Source organism: Lipophrys pholis, assembly GCF_963383615.2.
Source record: "Lipophrys pholis genome assembly, chromosome: 5".
In the NCBI taxonomy this organism is placed as follows: Eukaryota; Metazoa; Chordata; class Actinopteri; order Blenniiformes; family Blenniidae; genus Lipophrys; species Lipophrys pholis.
Genome location: NC_137628.1, coordinates 10,671,249 through 10,692,681, shown reverse-complemented (window position 1 = coordinate 10,692,681; position 21,433 = coordinate 10,671,249). Strand labels below are relative to the sequence as shown.

Here is a 21,433-nt window from a genome sequence, read left to right as displayed (position 1 = left end):
CGAGAAGCCTTCGGTCCTATAGCAGCAGGACTGAGAAATATAGGACAGAGAAGAGACGTGGAGCTCAGAGGAAGGTTGATAGGTAAAGTTTATTGCCATCACTAAGCACCGGGAGGAAGATAGCAGGAGATGTGACAGACAGATGAACTTGAGATGAGATCTACCGGGAGAGACAAAGCTGACAATGAAGGAGAAAAAGAAAGTGTGACAATGTGGTGCTTGGTGATGAATTCCCACACCGGGACTGACCGGATGTTTGTGGTTTCTCTTTGGTTTCGTCATCAGTTACCAAACTATCTGGCAGCCAGGTTGTGACTTAATTCTCATGGATGTCACTGATGGACTTTAAGGTCAAACCAGTGTCTCTCTCTGGACATCCACAAAGTACTGATACAGTCGTTCCACTAATGTTACACAGTGGAAGGTGCAGCTTTTTAAATGTTACCAACAATCTACCACAGCCCTTTCGGGTTTTTTTGTTGCCTTTTTTCCCACTTGTGTGAAAAGCACAGTGAACAGCTGACATGTCATCATAATGGAGAGTTGTAGTCCAGAATAGGCAGCAGGTTACAAAGTGGGACTTTAACTTCTAGGTCAAACTAAACTTCAAAGCTCATAGCTTCACACTCATGCTCGAAATCTCCAGCGAACGCCCCCCCCACCCCTTAGACATCATCAACGTCTTTTACTTCCTGGGCGGGGTGGGAGACTTCATGAATCTGGGTGGGGTGGGAGACTTGGCGCCGCGGGATGTTGGGGTTGGAGACTTTGGAGTGGGAGTGGGCGACTTGGGGGCCGGGGTGGGAGACTTGAAGCCTGGGGTGGGAGACTTGGGGCCTGGGGTGGAAGCCGGGGTGGAGCCGGGGGTCGGGCTCTTCATTGAAGGCGCTGGGGTCTGGGATTTAGAGGGGGTGGGGGTGGGGGTCTTAGAGGGGGGAGCTGGGGACTTGGGCGGCACAGGCGTGGACGCGGGCGTGGCCCCTTTGGGCAGTCCCATTTTGGGCTCGGGGAGCTGCTCTCCGTGTTTGTAGACGCTGACGGTGATCTCCACGAACTCGCCGCCATACTTGTTCCGCACGTTGATGCTGTACTTGCCCGAGTCTTCAGGGGTGACTTTGGTGATGACGAGGCTGGCGAACTTGCCGCCGTCAAACATGACCTTGGTGTGTTCGGTGGAGGCGACTTCCTGCTCGTTCTTGAACCAGGTGACCTCGGGGGTCGGCTCGCCCCACACGGTGCAGGTCAGGCTCAGCGACTGCAGAGGGCGACAGGCCACTCAGGTCAAAGGTCATACAGGCATTATATTTGAGCTTGAGCTCACGTGGACCAGAAAAAAGTTGTCTACAGAACGACTCCAAAAAGTCTGATGTTTACACAACCTTCAGTTATTAATGTTGGAGCTGAAAATAACAAAAGTCTAAACATTTTGTACTTTGAGTGAAATGACCCAAAAGTGTTAAAACAATAAAAAAAAGCCATAACACATAAACAGAAAACAAAACACAAACACAAAATGAGATGGATACAAAAATATGAATGCAAAATTCACAACACAAACAAAAACTACAGAAATACAAACTCTACAACGCAGAATGTTTTGATAGTAAATTTAGACACTGCTGAAGTCTTCTCGTCATGCTGTCACTCTTGTATTTAGAATTTTGTCTGTTAATATTGTGGCATTTTGACTTCATGCTGTGACTTGTGTGTTTGTTTTGCAGCCTCCGTCTTTGTGTTTTGGCTTTTGTAATAACACTGTGTGCTTCTTAGCGTGTGGTTCTGTCTCTCTAGGCAGAGTCCCAAACATCACCGTCTGTTTGCATGGGAGAAAGACTTCCAGCCGTCACTCGTCTGTCAGTTGAATGAAGAGGTGACGTCCCGTACTGCCCATTCTCTTGTTTATTTGCTGCTGGCACTCTGCAGGAATGCTGCCTGGGCAGCTCGCTGACATAATGAAGCAAACTAACTGTCTAAAAGCAGTTGTAGTGCAGCTTCGACTCATGGGAAAGCTTCAGTGATCCTCACCTTCTCCTCCATGATAGTGACCACGTCCGGCAGGCCGCCCACCACTCTGCCACGGTCTGAGAGGGAGAGAAGGTTTTCAATCACACAATCCCAACGATTAAGCTCAAAGTTCCTCTAAATTTTCCTTTATATGCTTGTTTGGAAAATCCGATGAGGAGGAAGAGGAGGAGAAGCAGTAATTTCCACTTTTTCACAAAAGCAAACAACTTGCTCGTAAGAAACAAATGTTCAGAATGTACAAAATATTTAGAGAGGAGTTGAAGAGTATTGATAACATGTCTTTGACATAAACTGCTTGAAGAATAATAAACAGGCCAAAGTCATTTCGCTAAATAGTAACAGTAGGTTTCTGTACTCACTCTTCTCGGCGAATGCAGCTGCCCTGAAGAACAAAAACAGAAGAGTTTCATGAGTGTAACATGTTTAAACAAACATTACAACCACGTTATGGATCATGTATGTACTTACTTCAGTCTGAGGTATTCTTCATAGGCATCAGTATATGCTGAAAAAAACAACACATTTTTAATCACAAAACGTTTTACAGACGATTAAAAAAAAAAAAATCAAAGTAAATATAAACACATACATGACTAATATTCAATAAAAAGTCATAATTACTGGATTAGTGGTTCCCAATCTGAAGTTTGTGGTCCTAAAATGTAATCTGATTTCAACTGAAAGCTCAATGTGATTAACTGAATGTTACATAAACACTATAAATATAATGAGCTGACGGTTTGCATGTATAAAACTTGCACAAACCTTTTTTGTTTTGCACAAATAAGCAAAGTGGCAGATTTACTAACAGGACATACTGAGGATTGTTTCTGACAAACATGCAAAACAGCGCACACTTCCGATTTACAAAGCAATGCTTTCAAGTGAAAACGGAAAACTTTTCCTAGTTTCTCTGTCTGTTTACATGACAACGAAGCCACTGAAATGCAACTTTATGGAAATGGCCCCCAAGGTGGAACTTTTTAAAAATGCTCTTGACTCTGGTCATGCGCACCACGGCTTTAATAAATCGTTCTTCTGCACATGCTCAGCAGGTGGACAATAAGAACAATGTTTCCTGCACAGTGTCTTGACTCCCAGTCCATATTTTCCTGGGACTTGGTAGTTTTATAGTCGACAGTCACTGTAATAACAATACAACGTGGAAGTTTGTCCACGAGAATGTCTGTGTACTCCCATTGTTAATGTTTATAGCTTATTGTTGTCCGTGTGTATGTGTGTGTGGTTTCATTACAAAAACAAACAACAGCACCCACTAGTGGCTCATCATGAAAATGGCATAATTTTCTGCGTTTATATAATTTCCATGTAAACGGACAGTTTTCAAAACATCACACGTTAAAGGCAAAACTTTATTGCAACGAAATGCAAAAACGACTGCTTTTTACTTGAAACGCTGCGTAACCAAGGACAAAGTGTGTTCACCTTCAAGAATATGGAACATCAAAGTATGTTCCAGATGCTGTGAAATACTGGGAGGGGTTCTGCTAATAATTAATTCCCATCACGATTTACAATGTTGGATTGTTTGTGATTGAATCTCAATTTTTTGCATTTGAAAATCATGGTGTAAATCAGCTCAACCTTCAGCAGTTGCTTTTATTGTGGTCACTTCATCAGCCGGCTCACCACGACTTTTATTTGTGGACTTTATTACAAGATATTTTCAGGGTTATAACTCTTCTTCTGAATGTCTAGTGTTGCTCTTGTTTTTCTAAGTTGCCTGTTCCCTTTTGTCTTGACAAACTCACACTTTTTTCTGTAATGTTCTGATATGTTTAATGACTTCCTACTCCAATACTTTTTGAACCATGGCTTAATTTTGCGCTCAATCAAACGAACACAGAAAGCACAATCTATCTGCATAATGAGCATTATAACACACTTTTGCGGGGTCTCAGTCAATCATTATCACTATTGAATTATATTGATATTCATACAGCTGCTGTGGAGCTAAGTAGATTCTGATATTCATAAAACATTAATTATAATGCAATGTGACATATGGGTGTGAAAATTATTTAGTTAAATTAGGTTACTTATTTTCTTTTATTCCTGCGGTGGGTGCTATTGTCTGTACTTTCTATCAATCTGTAATGCTGCAAGACTTCTTAAACTTTTTGAGGGAAACTGCAGAAAAATGGTTGAAAAGCTTCATCTAATCTAAAATATCTACATCTGATTTACATTTATGTCCACTGCTGCCTCAATAAATCTTAAATGAGCTTTAGAATGTGGACTGCAATGGTGACATGGTGGCTACTCCTTTGGGATCCATGACTATTTAAGAGCAAAAGAGATCACCGGGAGGGTTGAGGTTTTGCCCGCTCTGGGATCATCAAATCAAACTGTCAAATCTCTAATGAACTCAAAATAAAACTCTTAATCTAGAGCAGGGGTGTCAAACATAAGGCATGAAGGCCAGAACCGGCCAGCAAAAGGCTCCAATCAGCCCGTCAAACCACCAAACTGTAAACATTTCAACCGTTCTCAGAGGCAACCTGAGGTCGAACAAGTAAAGAAGAAGTTTGGGAAGCGTTGCACTGGATCCAAAGTAGAAAAGAGTTTCTGACCTTGTCCGGAGAGGTCGAATGTTCTGGTGTGGGTCTTCACGCCGTCTGAGATCTCGATGGAGTAGTGGCCCTTCTCCTTGTCGCTGGGGTCGCAGATCTGCATCCAGGCCATCTCGGCCGTGCCGCCGATCCTCATCTTCTCAGAGGAGGCGATCTTACTCTCCCTGTAGAGTCACAACACAGAATCCATCATGGCTCAGACCAAGATTTACGCTGACTGAAACACTTTCACAGTTCAGCTCAAGTCTGACTGGAGAGGAAAAAGTGCAATAAGCCCCATCAATGAATATTAGATTCAACACCAAAAGCTCATCATATCAGCCTCATGAGTATTGACTTGACATTCTGAGTGAGAGGAAGCATTTGAGGAGTACTTGTGCTTCCAGGAGGTCTTCATCTCCTCTGTGTAGTAGTTCATGTAGCACTGCAGCCTGATGCCCTCTGGAGTACACTGCAGCACCAGCTCAGAGGCAGACGCACCTGACCGGGCGGGGAGAACACACACTCTGCTGAAAACACACAACTCTCCACAGCTTCAACTCAAAACAGGAAAACTTAACAGTTCAAGTTAAGAGTAAAAACTCCCCTCAAAATGAAATCAATCCATCAAAATGTAGTTTTACAGCAGTTTGTAGTACTTAGTAGTCCCACACAGCACTTTAGATCCATAAAAGCACAATATTATTCAACAAAACAAACAAACCCCAAAACAGAATAAAAGAGCTAATAAAAGGTGCGAATGACTGAAAGCACAGATGTACAATATATAACAAATACAAACATGTGAAAAAGCCATTTAATCTGATCACAAATAGTTTTTTTAAACTATGGGTACTATTTCTGTAAAGCTTCTAATGTAATATTTCTGTTATTATACTGAAATAACAGTAAGAGATATATTTTGTGAAATATGTATTATCGGAAGACTAAATTATATTTTCTTTTTTGATGTCTAGTCTCACTTATAGAAATTTATTTCTTAAATTATCTTGTTGCTGAATTTTGATTTTCTATAATGAAAAGTTGTTATTTCAATTTATTAATAATTTTTGTACCATTGATTGTTGAAGAGAGTTCATTTAACCTGTTATAAAGTTCGTCGAGTCGGGTGTGAGAAACTGTCAGAATTTGATAAATATACAATATTTTGTTCTATAATATAATTTTCTATCACAACAGATGAGTCATACTTTAAATATACATTTTCTTTAAGGTATATCTGAGTAAAGTTTGAGGTGAAATGTGTTGTTTGGAAATCAGTGGTCAATGTTTTTGTTTTTATTCATTTAACCAGTTAAGTCTCATTTACAATGACGACCTGGGAAATGGTGCTTTGAGGGAGAGGGCCTAAAAGAGATTACAAAATCCAGATTATCAACAGATTATGTACAAAATACAGTAAAATTAGACACTATAAAAAACACATAATACATCCAGCCTGTGAAATTGATCCAAACTAATTTCCATTAGTTTACATTGCCATTTCAATTCCAGTTTAGCATGGAAAACATTTCATTGCCTTTTCATCTGTTTTTAGCGGTTTCATCGTTATTTTACGGCATTTTCTTTTGACAATTTTGACATTTTAGAATAGAATAGAATAGAAAAATAATGAATTAATCCCAGAGGGAAATTCCTGTAAGCATTTCTCCACACAGAATAAATACAAAGTTGAAAACCAAATAAGACATGATAAAAATTAAATAAGTCGTTTGAAATATTGGTATCTACAAGTATCTGCCATCAGCTTCCTGTACCCTCAGATATACATTACTTGTTTTCACCCCTCAGTAAATACTGACACTGAGGTGAGGGCCAGACTTCTTAATCTATCCTAATGAATCAATATACCTAAATAATAAAGGGATTAAAACTCAATAGATCAGAAAATGTGAAATCCAGAGTGTGTCTGTACCTATGGCCTGCGACAGCAGCTTCTGACACACTTCTCTTTGTTCTGAAGGTTTTACATTATATTCAGTTCTGATAAAATATATTTTAATAGATACTGGTTTTATCACCCTTTTTTAAATCATGATCTTTACTCAGAGACAAATAATTAGGATGAGATAGACAGCCTTCTGGGAAAAGCTTATATAAATGTTTATTCAGCCTTGTTACTCATATCAAGCTGCTTTCATCTGGATGTGTTTTTACACACATGTTCAGACCTGCTGCAGTTTCCTTCCTGCAGAAAAAGTTCTAAATGTGTCAGTGCTCTATTAAATTAAGTAGTTTTCTTCACGAGAGAGAAAATCACGAGCTCCTGATTTGTCCTAAGGGGGTTTGTTGAGGACAGACAGTCTGACCTCCAGTGCGTCAACAAGTATAATTCGGTTTATTCATCATGTGATTAAACCTACCAGCAATCTGGGCGATGGCGTTGATGATATCGTCAAACACTGAAAAGACAGCAGGAAAACGGTTCAGAAACATATTGAAACAGATTTAGAACAATATAAAGAGGTTGAGTCAAAGTTACCCTGGCCGGAGATGTCGAACACAGACACGTCTTTTCCTCTGTCGTCACTGAGCGACGCCTTGTACACACCCTGATCTTTCCTGGAGAACTGAACAAACACCAGATCATCACGTCCGCGAGCAGAGACGACGCTTTACAACTTTAAAGATATTCAGGAAACAGTGAAGTGCAGCTGGAAATTCATTCATCCACTTAAGTTTGAATTTATCTTCAGAACCGCGGTATATATTAGGAGTAACTGAATATGATGATGGCTCAACACTAAAACACAACCACAACAAATTCCAGTTTTTTTGTAAATACTTGTAGAATCTTAGGCCCCGTTTACACGTTTCAAGTGAAAATGCATTGTTTTTGTCAACAGACATGACACTCTGAGGAAACATTGTTCTGATGGTCCTTCTACTGAGCATGTGCAGAGCAAGTATTTACTACGGCCGTAGGTGCGCATGGAAACGGAGTCTGAGCGTTTTCAAGAAGTTGTGGCACCATTGTTGTGTAAACACACAAAACTCAACCCATGTTTTCCCTTTTCACTTGAAAACGTTGTTGTGTAAAGAAGGTTTAATGATGTCAGCAGACAGTGATTTTAATAGTTTTGAATTTCAAAAGAAGCATTGAGGCGAACTTAACTTTAATTTTTTGCATGTGTTGGACTATAAACGCTCACAGTAATAAGCTGAAACACTTTAAAACACGATGTTGAAAACTGACCTTTTCCCGTTGTGTTACATTTTCAAGTCAGTTGGAATAAACACCATAAATTTTTTATCATTTCTAATTAAAATAAACTCTTTGGAAAGAGCAATCAAATTACAACACTTAACACTTTAACTTATAGTTAAAATATATATATTTTTCAGCTGTGGTACTTTGTAACAATCAATAATGTCATAATATCTGCTTTTTTAAATGTCACGAAGCCCATAACGTAATAACTTGACAAAAGTGCAAGAAGATGTTTGATCCATTATTTTTAATAAAATTTTGCCAATCGTGTAATAAGTTATGACCTGATTAATGTAGCATAAAAACAATATTTTCAAAATGTAATAACTGCAGACAATAATGTAGTAATGCATAAATGAAACTGCATTTCTTGGCAATAAAAACTTTTTTTGCAGGTTATGAGCAGTTTTCTAATCAAAAAGAGGAATAGTTGATGGGATAGTTGTCATATTCATTAATAGAGAAATTATACTCTGCAACACAAGTCACAAAAGTAAACAATATGTGCCATCCATTCAGAGTAAAATCTGTGGGTGATAGAGGAAAATAAATGAAAAGTCTATTTATTTCAGGACTAAACCCTTGAGAATGTTTCTAAATATTAACTATTTCTAGAATGTGTTTTTTCAGAGGTTCTTAAATGTCATTGACGCATTAGATACGGTAACACTGTTCAGTTATTTACAGCACAACCTGTTGAACAGGCTCTCAGTCTGTTCACACTTGTTTTATTGGGGCTGTAATTAAATACGGTGCCACGACTTCTCATATCAGCTCTCATCTTAAGAGTGAAAGCATCGTGAGCACTAAGTCGAAACAAGACGAGCTTTTCCATCATGAAGAGGTGAAACACTTCATTGAGTAATAACATGCGAATAAAGAACTTAAATACAAGATGTAATAATGGCTAAAAAATGTCCCTCCATGCTCTGGTTGGCTTTTATAAGAAACAACTTATTATAATAAGTAATAAACAAAATAACTTGTTCATTTTCTAAAAAAACTACCGTATGCAACAGTTCATTACATATTTGTTCTGGCTATTCATTGTAAAAATGTGTTAAAGTGGTTTTGAGTATTAGAGTGATAATATAATGCAGTGTTACAGATATGCTTTACACCTGAGGTGTTCCACCAAAACTAATAAAAACCTTTAAGTTTAAATCTGGACGGAAATAAAATATGTTTGACACCCCGGGTTAACTGATTGCTCTGCACTGTGCTGATCCGTAACAGAACTTTAGTCTGAGCTGAAAAGCTGAACAGAGGCAGAGTTCAGCCTGTTGAGCGTTGAGCTGCAGACGTTACCAGCGGGATGGGAAGAGCGCAGGCTCCAGACATGACATTAGGAGGAGTCTCTGGGACGATCTCATCATCCTCCTTGAACCAGTGGAAAGACGTCTCCTTCTTCACATTGGCCATCTGAGAGAAACATGAAGGATTCACTAAACACCCAAAAAATTCAAACACAAGAGATAGTGATAAAGGAAAAGTACGTCAGGACAAGGTAATGCCACTTTTCTGCACTGGGTAGCGCTAGTGAGACACTTCTCTTAAGAGTTGTGTGTGTGTATATATATATATATATATATATATCACAGATTTACAGCTTTTTTTGTTTTTTTTGCTTTGAAACAGGCAGTGTCAGTACTGCGCCATCTAGTGGTACAAAGTGGTATTTCAGAAATCAATTTAGCTATCGTATGTTTATCTTATTGACTTAAGAAGATTTGTCTTTGTTTTCTTGTTGTTTTGAATTGTTTAAGACAAAACGACTTCACATATCCAACAATTGAGTTTAAATAAAGAGCTGCTGTCAGGATCGATGTGTCGTTACCTTGCAGGCCAGCATGACAGTGCATTCCTCAGACACCGTGAAGTACAGATACTCAGAGAAATGAGGACCTGAAATCACAAGATGGAATATTATTAATGATTAAAATAAAGTAAAATGATGGTAGATCCAGAGAAAGCTCGAGAAGTCGACGCTCATCTGTAATTCCTTATTTTCCAGAAACACATTTTCATGAACTTGTGATGAACAGGAGTTTGGAAACCACAGATGTTCTGTCAATCCAGGTAAAAGTTCAGTTTGTTGTAGGTGTGGAAACTCATGCATTACTAATATCTATTGACTGTGAAAGAAATACAATAATAGTTCATCTTTATAAAGATCTGAATTCATAAAACAAACAATATATATTAAAGTACACTGGGAAAATGAGCTTCAAGTAAGAATTAATCATATAATCATCACACCTCTGCTTGAAACCACCTGAAATCACATTACAACATTGTAACACTGTTAAAAGACATCGTGAAATAATAAAAGACATTTTCCCAGTTTATCTTCTACAACTAATTAACTAACTACAGCTAATTGACCATTTACTTCTCAATCTGCACCAGATAAATGTCAGGAAATGATCTTTTTAACGATCTGCGTCAAATATCTTCCTCCTTAATTCTGTTTTCAATTTCAATGTTTGAATTTCTAAGGCCCTCCCATTATTCCAACCCATACGCAGCTACTGTACATTGAGGTTTCATCAACTAATAAAAACAGCAGCGAGACCCACAGCTGAGTGTGTACTGAAAATATCAATCAAATCTATTCACACCTCCTTTACTGTCTTTAGGCTGATCAAATATTTTGAGCAATAAGAAACAAATCTGTCGATTTCCGCGGACTTTGACAAAGTAAAACTTCCTCTCTGCATAAATGTGACGGTATGACATAGAACATGGTCCTGAGTGTTTCTGGGTAGTGGTGTTTTCTCACCTTGCTTTCTGATGTGTTCTTTCCTCTGAAACTCGGCCTCCCTCAGAGCAACCTTGAACACTGAAACAGACAAAACTCAACAGTCGCTAAACAAAAGACGGCCAACATGGATGTGTTTTAAATGACATGTAAGTATAAAACAAAGTGTCTGGAGGACATTTCACCATTCAGACCACCAGACAAGTCCAGAGTCAGCTTATAATATACTAATATGTAATATTTTTTACATATACACACAAAAAAGCATGATTGCCAAGGATAAATGACAATTACTGCAATATATTACACAAACAGTCTGACACATTAGCCCCAAGAAGAGGACTGTGTTCATCTATGGTTAGTTTGGCCCTCTATGGTTTATATATTGTTTCTAAAAATCTCCATATTTTGCAGGAACAAAAAAATACATTGAAAGCCCACTTTATTTTAAATTCTGTAATCATATAGAGGAATACAAAAGCATCTCTTCGCTAATGTGCTGATGATCTGCAGGCTGTTCTGAATCTGACCATGTGACGTTGATCCAGTCTTACCGTCTCCCACCAGCACCAGGGAGCTCTGGGTTTTGGCCTTGCCGTCGTGGACCTGCGCCGTGTACGTGCCCTCGTTGGCTCTGGTGAAATTCTCCACCACCATCTGGATGACTCCAGTAGCCACGTCATGGCTGATCTTAAAGCCCTGAGAGGATGACGTGCGTTTACTGACAATTTAACCACTGAATACACCAACTTACTGCAGTTAAGATAAAAAGAAACTGTTGGAATTACACAAAGTAAATGAACAGTCACAGTATATTCAGACATATTGAAATAACTTACAGGTTTTATGCTTCTATTCAGATGATCTTTGTTTAAAATACAAGTTGATTTACTACTTTGTTCACGTAACCTTCAACAAGACATTCAATGAACAATGGATCTTCAAAAATTTCAGAAATTCACCATCTCTAAAATGATATATATATATATTTTTTTTAAGATTTATTAAATTCATACGAGACTTTGTTTTTAAAGACAGAGCCTGATTTCTGAAGGACTCCTAGATCTAATCTCCTGGATTAGATTAGAAAGGTCTCTTTATTATTGGCCGGGTGTCAGAGTTGAGCTGAAAGAACCAGGGCAAGTGTTTTCCTGTCTGGGAGTCAAGTGACCCGGGTGAAACATTTTAATCATAAGATGAAATAGAAATGAATGTGAAATTAGAGCTGACTGCCTGATGGGAACAATATGTCTGTGATTATTTGGTTTCCATGACGATGTGTGAACGGGGTAATTGTGGGGAAATAAATCACAGAAGACAGAGACAGGGCAGGTTTATGTTGCAGCCTCAGTCATCAGAGTGCATGAATAAACTTTTGTGGAAGCAGTCAGGGGTGAAATCGTACCTCGCCACTCTTGATTTCTTTGTCGTTGACGATGAACCTGTAGGAGACGGACGGCGACAGCTTGACAGCCTGGAGCCAGAAGCGAACGTGGCCTTTGGGGAGGATCTCGTAGTTCAGGCCGTGTTTCAGAGGAACGACTGCGCCGAGATGAAGATGAAGATCAGATCAAGAGAAAAGACTGCAAGCTGAAATGGTTCCAGTTACTAAAGCCGAGGACTCACCTGGATGTCTGATAGCGTAGCTGAGCTCCAGCATGGTGTTCAGAGCTACAAGACAGATCAAAAGAAACTCTCAAGACAAACTGCAAAGTCATACAAAGACTCGAAGTTACAGAGCTGAACTTCCTGGTTTACCATCCTCAGTGAGAGTGTGGCTGCCTGAGACACCGTCTGTGTCCGTGACCACCACCGAGTATCTTCCCAAATCGTCCTTATCGGGGTTGGTGAAACTGAGTCTGGAGCTGAAACACAAGCACAAATATTCATCAACCACTACATTCAAAATGGTCACTGAATAACACTAATAATGCATTTCTATATAGTCCTCTTCTGATATCCACTCTCAGATGAGTGGATATCAGAAGGTTTTCCCAAACTATCATTGGCTTGAGGTTTCCTGGATTTTAGAGATACTTGGGAAAATACTGAAATCCACATGGGTGCTTTAATTGGGTTTAGTTTGATTTAAAATTGCAGCTTCATATTATGTGTATTTATTAATGACTACAAATTGTTTGAAGTTATTCATCACATTATGCTCTTCAATTCAAAGACTTCTTTAGATGTGCGCTTAGTTTTAAATGAAACCCTACAAGAAGAAAAAGATCTCAGGTTATTTAACAAGAAGATCACGAGACGACTGACATCTAATAGTAAAGAACAATACATTGAAGTTTCAAGCATCTATTATGAACCGTTCAAAAGTAACGACCCTTGAAGGTTCAGAACTCTTGTTTGCAGATGATGACGTCCTATTAATTCATATCCCAGAAATTAAATGAAAAGCAGGATTTGAATCTTGAATTTGAGAGTCTGCTAGTTTAGCAGTGAAAAAGTGCTCATTTCACAAGAGTATGCAGAGGTCTGAGGCAATCCATGTCCTGTTCCAGCTATTGTTTCATGATTTAGGAGAATTCCAGGAAAATAACAATGTAACTCACTAAAGCTCAGATAGCATTTAGTTTATGAAACACACTTGTGTAAAAATTGAGTAAAACATATTTTGATGACCATAAAAAGTAAAAACACAGCTCTGTTGGGTTGTCTCTAATTCTCCAGAAAAAAGACAAATGTCTAACAACATGTGAAAGTAAGTGGAGACATCGACTTCGATGATTTCAATGACTTCTTAAGCTTGTTTACTAAATCAGAAAAACAAGATGTTTTCAGCAACATGCTGTCATTGTGAGTTTAGAAGGTGAACCAGGTCGAGCCTCAGAGGCGAACAAATTGTTTGTGCTGCTGCTTTTAGTTTTGGGCTGCGCAGAAGAACATTTTGTCCTTCAATGACAAATCCTCCTCACAGTAGCCAAAGTGGAAACCAAATCAAAAGCGAGTCGTCCTTGAATCTTCTGTGAAAAGATAAGAGCCTGCTTACGTTCTGCCCTTGGTTGTCATTGCGACCCTGGGGCAGTCGCCGATGGGTTTGTAGTTCTTCGACCACTCGAACTTGGATGTCTCGCAGATCTCGCAGGCCTCCAGAGACAGGAAGATGTCTCCGGTCTCCTCGTCCACACCAGCAACAATTTCCTTCGTGCCTGAAAAGATGAGAAACAGAGAAGTAGTCAATTAGGAGATGACAAAAACAAAGCTTTGTTTTCAGTTCATCATTCAACCCTCTTCGCAGAGAGATGGTGTGTATGGATGGGAGACAGTTCCAGTAATAAAACCAATACCAAAATTACGGATACTGTGAAACTTAAAAAGCACTATAACAAGAACAAATCTAATCTTTCTATGAAAACAGATTTCAAAGTAAGAAAAATATGTTGTGTTTCACAGTAAAGAAAATCATATAAAAAAAAAAGCCTGTGAATGTCCTGTTATATTTATTGGTCTTTATATTTACCCCTGTTACTTAACAATATTTACCACAGATTGTGAGAAATTCTAGCCTTTATGGCAGGTGTGGTTAAACTACAGCCCGCGGGCCACATCTGGCCCGTTGGTCTTTTTAATCCAGACTACTGGGGATCGGTACAGAATTGCCCAAATCGAATCATCATAATGACTGCATTCATTTGACCTTGTCCTGTAATGCCTGACGTTCCACCAGGGGGCGTCTTAGGCGTATCAGCCAACAACAGCTTCTGGAAGCGATTGCAGGCGGAATCCAGAATACAAACAAAGACGCGGGAGGGCAGCTAAGCTAAGTTAAGCTAAGCTAAGCTAAGATAAGCTAAGCTAAGACCGCACAGCCTCTCCTCCACAAACATTTTCCTTGCTCATGTTTGGTCTCTGGTGAATACAGTTTGCTCAGCATTAGACTTCAGGCTTTTCAGTCTCAGCTCTGTAAAAACAAATGATTTCATGATGTTGTTGTGGTTTCACTGTCCTGGCGATATGACAGTGAGTAAACTCAATGGATGGAGAACACATATGGAGCTGTTCTATACTGTAAATAAATATGTCACACATAAACATGAAACCCACCAACAAATGTGCTCTACAGTCACAACACAATCTTTTATATGACAGTCAGTGTTTCATCTTGATAAACGTTACACAGGATGCAGCACCATTAGTAGCTAAAGCTTCTGTTCCTGCGTCAGGTTGTTACCTGGAAGAGCTTTAGCGCAGACCGGATCGGACAGGCTGGACGCCTTCCCAACTCCCTTTGCATTGACGGCACGAACTTTGAACACGTACGTTTCACCCTCTTCCAGTCCAGTCACCTGCGGAGAAAATAATCCTATAAACTGTGTGTGACACTGGTAACAAAGAACCTGAAGTTTGCCATGTATGCTAAAAACTGTCAAACTTGTGGATGAGTTTGGATTATTGATTATTTCCATTGATTCGTGCCAATAAGACTGTGAATTGACAGATATGCAGGTTTCTCCAGGATTTTGGATTTAGTCAGGGACATTCCTTGGGAATCCAGATTACTTATCATGGAGAAGCAAAGTGTGGAGTCTGGTTAATATTTTATGTAAAGCGGCGCACTTGTAGCAGATGTGTCTCCCATCGACTTCCATCTCATTTACAGCGCTGCCTGTTCTGTTTTGAACCAGAGGTGAAGTGATTTATAGTGCCTACAGCTTTCTGAGAACTCTATTTGAAGTCGATTAAGTGCCAGCAGTGAGGTCCTCGATGCTGAATTAGTGATGACTTGACCTTATCCTGGGCCATTTTCTAATTGAGGTGCTGTAGGTTTAGACTGCTGACAGACTTCTTTATTGCACCGAATTGCTCTCATTTCTCGCTCCATGCTTTTTATATGTTGCCATTACATGTCACTAATGCTCTCTCTGCCTCTCTCTCTCTCTGTCACTCTGTTGCTCCCTCGTTCTCTCTGTCTCTCTCTCTGCAGGATCTCTGATGGTGGACGTTGGTGATCTGAGTCTTCTGCCTCCATCGGGTCTACAGTGAGAAGATTAGCTTACTGTCTGATCTCGACTTGTTTATTTGTTTGTCTGTTTGTTGCTCTCTATCTCTGTCCTGTGTCCTATGGCCATGCCAATTCAGGGAATATTCAAGATGCTCAATCTTAGCAGCAACTCCTAGGTCAGTATCTTGCTCAAGTCCACTTCAGCACATGGACAATTGGTAGTGGGAATCAAAACACTAATTATAGAAGCAGGAGACAGCACACTTATACACTGGGACATTCCTATTGGTTGTTTTCGGGGGAGAGTTTCTGCTGCACCATTCATTTTCCTTGTGGCCACTCAGTATTTTAATGTCTGGAGCACGAACTGCTGAAAAAGGCCTGGGGGTGCTGAGGAAGAATCACATCTCACAGAGACTACTGATTATAATCAAAGCAGGTTAAAAAGATCTTTGGCTGTTCTCTCCAATCACTGGATGAACTACACAGTTACTGCAGCCTCAAAAAGATGCCCAACATCATTAAAAACAATACACATCCTGGTCGTGCTCTGTTGGAATAGCTGTCGTCAGGCAGACGGTACAGAGCATTAAAAACAAGGACAACCTGATGATTCAAGAACAGTTTCTACCCAACAGCAATCACCACACTCAACACAGAGAGACACATTTGATGAGCCATCCATCCATCCATCCATCCATCCATCCATCCATCCATCCATCCATCCATCCATCCATCCATCCATCCATCCATCCATCCATCCATCCATCCATCCATCCATCCATCCATCCATCCATCCATCCATCCATCCATCCATCCATCCATCCATCCATCCATCTGATGGTGCTGTAATTAACAGGGCAGGTCTCGGTACTCCAGTTCCCTCCTAAAATCCAACAGTAGGTACAAATGTGTCTGGGTGACTGTCCTGAGCTCTAATAGGACTAATAGCTGGTGTTGACTTGAACAGTCTACTGCTTTCTTTAACTGTAGTCAATTTAAAATGGGCATTAAGAATAAATATATAAACTTTGGGTGAAATAATATTATGTACCATTGAACAGTACGCAGTAAACTGCTTCTAATTCAGATTTTTAGAAGTGACCTACCTGCAGGAAGCGGGTGCTCACAGCTTCCTGAGTCAGAGTAACAAAATCTGACGAGCCCTTCTTGGCCATGTCCACCAAGTATCCAGTGACGTGACCGGCTCCAGTGTAAACAGGAGCCTTCCACAAGAGGACCAGCGAGTGACTTCTGACCTCACTGAAGCTCAGGTCATAGGCAGGGCCTGGAGGTAAACATAGATGGTTATTAAATGGAGGACTCCTCATGCTTTTGTTTTAATGTCAATGGTGTTTGCATGCCATAAGAAGAGTTGGTGACACATTCAGTCAGCCACGTTAAACTTTTAAAATGATCAGAACAGCTTGTGGCAGGTGAAAGAATATAGTTTTAGTAAAAAAGAAACACTGCAGTAGTAGTTATGTACCTGGCTGTTCCATCGTCCAGGCTTCACACTTCATTGGAGAGCTGGGAGCGGATGGCACACCAACTCCAGCCATGTTTCCGGCCTGAACTTTGAACTCATAAAAGGTTCCCTCAGTCAGGTTGTCCACCTGAAGAGACAAACAAAGTATTTTTAATGACAATATGATCTGAAAACTCCACTTGTGAACTTGTGTAAACCAGTGGTTCCCAACCAGAATGTCCCTAAGAAAGGCTGAAGACGCCCTTTCTGATCTCTGATTTGCCATATTATTACAGTAAATAGTGGAAAACACACGCACGCATGCACAAGTCTAATTATAGCATCCTCACACTAAGCAAAGCCTCGTGATCCCTGCTGCCCGGCCACGCGGTCCTTGGTCCCCAGTTGGGAAAGACTGCTCTAAAATACCTTGAAGCTGTGTGTTTTGTCTACTGCCACTCACAGTGCAGACTCTCTCTGTGATAGCAGCCAGGTTGACCTCCTTCCACACCAAAGTGTCTGCATCACGCTTGTCGACGTAGTAGGCGTTGACCTTGGAGCCGCCACAGTGTTTGGGACTCTTCCAGGCCACGGTGATGGAGGAGCCGTCGCTGCTCAGCAGGCTGATGCCGTATGGAGCGCTGGGAGTGGCTGGATCCAGACATTTCAAGTTAAATACAGTGTGACATTCAAACTACATTTCATCTTCCACAGCTTCTCCAACATGGTAGTTTTTATTGTGAGTGCTCTGTGAGGAGGAACAATGCAGGGAACTTTTGAAAGGTGCACTGCTGTGATCAAAACACATGATCCAAAGTGTGAAGGCAGGGTGCAGTGGGGTGAAGAAGGGGGAAAGAATGAACACATCTCTTTATTACATACCATAGTCCACGCTCTTTCCTAAACAGGACAGTAACAGGAATCACACTGATTGTCAGCTACAACTACACTCATCTTCTTAAGAAGCGTTTCTTCTTTTTCTGACAAGTTCAATGTCCACACAGTGATACACGTGTCTGGTGTTTGCCTTACCGAGAGCAGGCTCCACCGCGATGGGAGACGACTCCTGAGACTCGTCACTGAGTCCGAAGAGGTTGACGGCTTGAACACGAAAGACGTAGCTCTCTCCAGGGACCAGACCGTGGACCACAAACCTGAGACACACAGATAAACAAAACCTTCGAACAACATAGATGACTAAAAAATAAATAAATAAATGAATGAATGAATGAATGAATGAATGAATGAATCAATCAATCAATCAATCAATCAGTAAGTAAATAAATAAATAAATAAGTAAGTAAGTAAGTATATAATATAGATATATAGATAAAGAACTTACATCTTTATTTCAAGTGTAGATGGCACAGTACCATAGTGGTTTGTACTTAGTTTGTACTTCAGTCCATCCATTGTAAGCAGTTTTGGGTTCAGGGTCTTACTCATAGACACTTCAACATGTGGACAGATAGAGAATTGAACCTGCAACCTTCCGATTGAGAAAGAACCCACTCTACCAAACGAGCCGAGTTACTTTCATCGGAGGCCGATAAACCAGCTCACAATATGTTGACCAGTTTTTATGTGATCACATCTTTGAAATAAAAACACAAGTCGGAAGCAATAAATCAGAGTAGGAGGAAGTTTTCCTCTTATGTGAACACATGAAGTTGAATGCAGAGAAAAAAGTGAAGTGTCAAGGCCACCAGTGGGTGCTGTTGTTTGTTTTTCTTATGTAACCACACACACATACCCAGAGAACAATTGACTATAAATGTTAACAATGACAACAAAAAGTTGGATGGTTATTACGGTGACTGTCAACAATAACACTACCAAGTCCCAGGAGAATATGGACCGGGAGTCATGACACCCTGGAGGAAACATTGTTCATATTGTCCATCTAATGAAAATGTTCAGAAGAACTATTTACTTCACCCGTTTCCTCCGTCTATGTGGAGACGGTGATGGAGCGTTTTAAAAAAATTGTGTTTTCATTGGCTCCAAGCAGCTTTGTCATGTAAATGGACCCTAAAACGCAACAAAAGTTTCACATTTTTATTTGCAAACTTTGTTGTGTAAACGGGTCTTTGTTAGTTTGGTGAAAAGAGAAAAATAAATTAGGAATTTCCCGATTATGGATATAAAGGGTTAATTCTGGACCTTTCTATGTGTAATTTGTATAATCTCTCTGTGCTTACAAAGGCTCTTTTTGTACCTAATCCCCATATCAATACTCATGATAATACATTTATTTTGTAATGCATTTTTCATTTTAAAAAAATCTCAAAGTGCTTTATCCAAACACATGCTTGTTAGGTGAGTTGCTTCAGACTTCAGAGCACTGACCTGTTGTGTTTGAAAGGCTTGTGGTTGCATGCGAACCACTCCTTGGCTCCAACCACGCGGGCATCGATGTAGTAGCCCATGAGGTGCTTCAGATGTGTGGGGGCATCCCACTGCACAAACACTGATGACTTGGTGTTCCTGGTGGCAACAACCTTACCAGGAGCAGAGGGGACGCCTGTTCCAATGAGAAACAGCTATTAGACATGGATTCAAAAATTCACCAATAACACGAGGGAACTGTGATTCAAAATGTATACTCTAAGTTAAAAACAATTTGGAACAATTTAGCAAATTTCTTGAACATAGAACCTGCTAAAAGGGCCATAATCTGTTTGTCACATACAAATACAGCAAAGGTAAATGGTCTGGCATTGCTTAAATTAAACAAAAGATATGCTGAAAATAGTCTTAAAAGGAATCAATCAAAACCACCACCAGTAGAAACAAGCAGCGGTTTGATTGTAGAATTTCATTTTGGATGTTAAATACTATGCACTATGCAAGATGACATTTTACTTTTATATAATGTTTTGTCCAATGACTCACGTTCCAATCACGTTAAGTTTAGACCAGATGATAATATGACGATAAAAAACATTATGAACAAAACAGCAGATGCCCAATAAGTTTAAACATCAGCGTGTACGGGAGAAACTTCCCTCTATATTTAGTGAAAACTTTACTCTCAGTTATTTGGTTTGAAGTTTCTCGATCACATCTACATCACATACAACTGATTTGAGCCCTGCTTTTTGGTATGCACAAACTACTTCCATCTTTCATTGATCAATATTTGCTACTAAGCAAAGCCGTTAGTTGCAATTTTTAGAGTAATTTGAATTTTAGAAGACTCATAATAAGGGTTAACACACTTAAGCTAGTATTTTTAAATGATACGAACAGATCAATCTTTTCCTTCATCATTTCATATAGTGACAGCTTTACCAGCCTTTACCCAAAAAAACAACAAAAAGACTGTAGCAATGTTGAGAGCCGAGCTCTCGATTTTCTTCCAGGATAGAAGTCAGTGAAACATGAAGTCAAGCAAATCTGAGCTGAAGTCAGATTTATTAAATAATGGAGAGACACAATTTATACACTATCCTTAAAACACTGCACTTTTCTCTTAAGCCTCTCGCAATAAAAATATTATTTATGCAATAGATCAGATGTAGGCAGTAAGATGATATGGTGGTTATTGCGGATGTCCTGAAATGTCATTGTACTGTAGTGACAATAACAAGTCCGACAATATGTTGATGATACTCTGATTTATATGAACACCCGACTAATATCAGATTAGATGAAAAAAACCTTCATTACTGCCACCCATGAGAAATTGTGAACCATAAGAGTGAACCACTGTTATGTCAAGTATTGATGCTGAAACTTCCTGTTTCCCTTCCAAAAACTCCCTCGTGGAACAGAATTGATAAATAATTGCTGTCTGTGGTTGTGATTTTTCACACATGTATTAGTTGAAAAAAATGCCACTTTTGTAGTATGCAGTGATCAGAAAGAGCATTTTGTGTTGTTTTAATAAAGAACAAGTTGTGGCTGCATTCCGTGCACAAACAAACAGGTTTCAGCAGTGTGACCCTGTGGTGGCCCCGTCTGTGGATTAAAACACAGTTAAACACAATGTGTGTGCAGGACGAGTCATTTGATTATCTGGTTACCGTTTCTCCATTAATAACTAAAACCATATCTCGGTGCTCTAACCACCACTCACTGAACTCAGCCACAAACATAGTGGGGGAATCAGGGAGTTTGTGACCATACGAGTGTGAGAAACTGTGATTTAAAAAAACCTATTATTGACCAGTACATACCGATTGCCTCTGCAGCACCTGCAACACATAGTCACTCACTATTACACAAAGGTCACAGATGCATGGGAATGTTTGTTTTAGGTGTGGACAGGACATGATTTACCTCCTGGGCAAAGTGATGCAGAAACCAGTGGGGGGACGAGGTGTTTAGACCCCTGCCTCTTAAGGAAAACAGTCCTGCTATATACATTTGAAATAATAGAACTGATCTCCAGTGATAAGATGTGGATGCCATTATA

The 21,433-nt window shown here is 39.8% G+C and overlaps 1 protein-coding gene across 6 annotated transcripts in view; it reads right to left on the bottom strand.

Moving 5' to 3' along the window:
- Positions 1-71: 71 nt before the first annotated feature.
- Positions 72-21,433, bottom strand: part of myom2a (myomesin 2a) — a gene marked incomplete at its 5' end in the record, with an annotated part of 49,538 nt that continues 28,176 nt past the window's right edge. For 5 of the 6 annotated variants that reach the window (XM_080463415.1, XM_080463417.1, XM_080463416.1 and 2 more), the window contains 22 exons: positions 72-1,255; positions 2,026-2,081; positions 2,385-2,407; positions 2,494-2,530; positions 4,620-4,783; positions 4,994-5,099; positions 6,983-7,021; positions 7,102-7,189; positions 9,139-9,252; positions 9,668-9,735; positions 10,613-10,672; positions 11,146-11,290; positions 11,997-12,133; positions 12,218-12,262; positions 12,350-12,456; positions 13,593-13,752; positions 14,775-14,889; positions 16,655-16,833; positions 17,035-17,161; positions 17,477-17,664; positions 18,046-18,167; positions 19,363-19,537. In XM_080463415.1, the coding sequence (XP_080319541.1) occupies positions 686-1,255; positions 2,026-2,081; positions 2,385-2,407; positions 2,494-2,530; positions 4,620-4,783; positions 4,994-5,099; positions 6,983-7,021; positions 7,102-7,189; positions 9,139-9,252; positions 9,668-9,735; positions 10,613-10,672; positions 11,146-11,290; positions 11,997-12,133; positions 12,218-12,262; positions 12,350-12,456; positions 13,593-13,752; positions 14,775-14,889; positions 16,655-16,833; positions 17,035-17,161; positions 17,477-17,664; positions 18,046-18,167; positions 19,363-19,537 (2,825 nt within the window). In that variant the 3' untranslated portion in view covers positions 72-685. The remainder of the gene's footprint in view (positions 1,256-2,025; positions 2,082-2,384; positions 2,408-2,493; positions 2,531-4,619; positions 4,784-4,993; positions 5,100-6,982; positions 7,022-7,101; positions 7,190-9,138; positions 9,253-9,667; positions 9,736-10,612; positions 10,673-11,145; positions 11,291-11,996; positions 12,134-12,217; positions 12,263-12,349; positions 12,457-13,592; positions 13,753-14,774; positions 14,890-16,654; positions 16,834-17,034; positions 17,162-17,476; positions 17,665-18,045; positions 18,168-19,362; positions 19,538-21,433) is intronic. The other variant, XM_080463419.1, reaches the window with a different exon arrangement.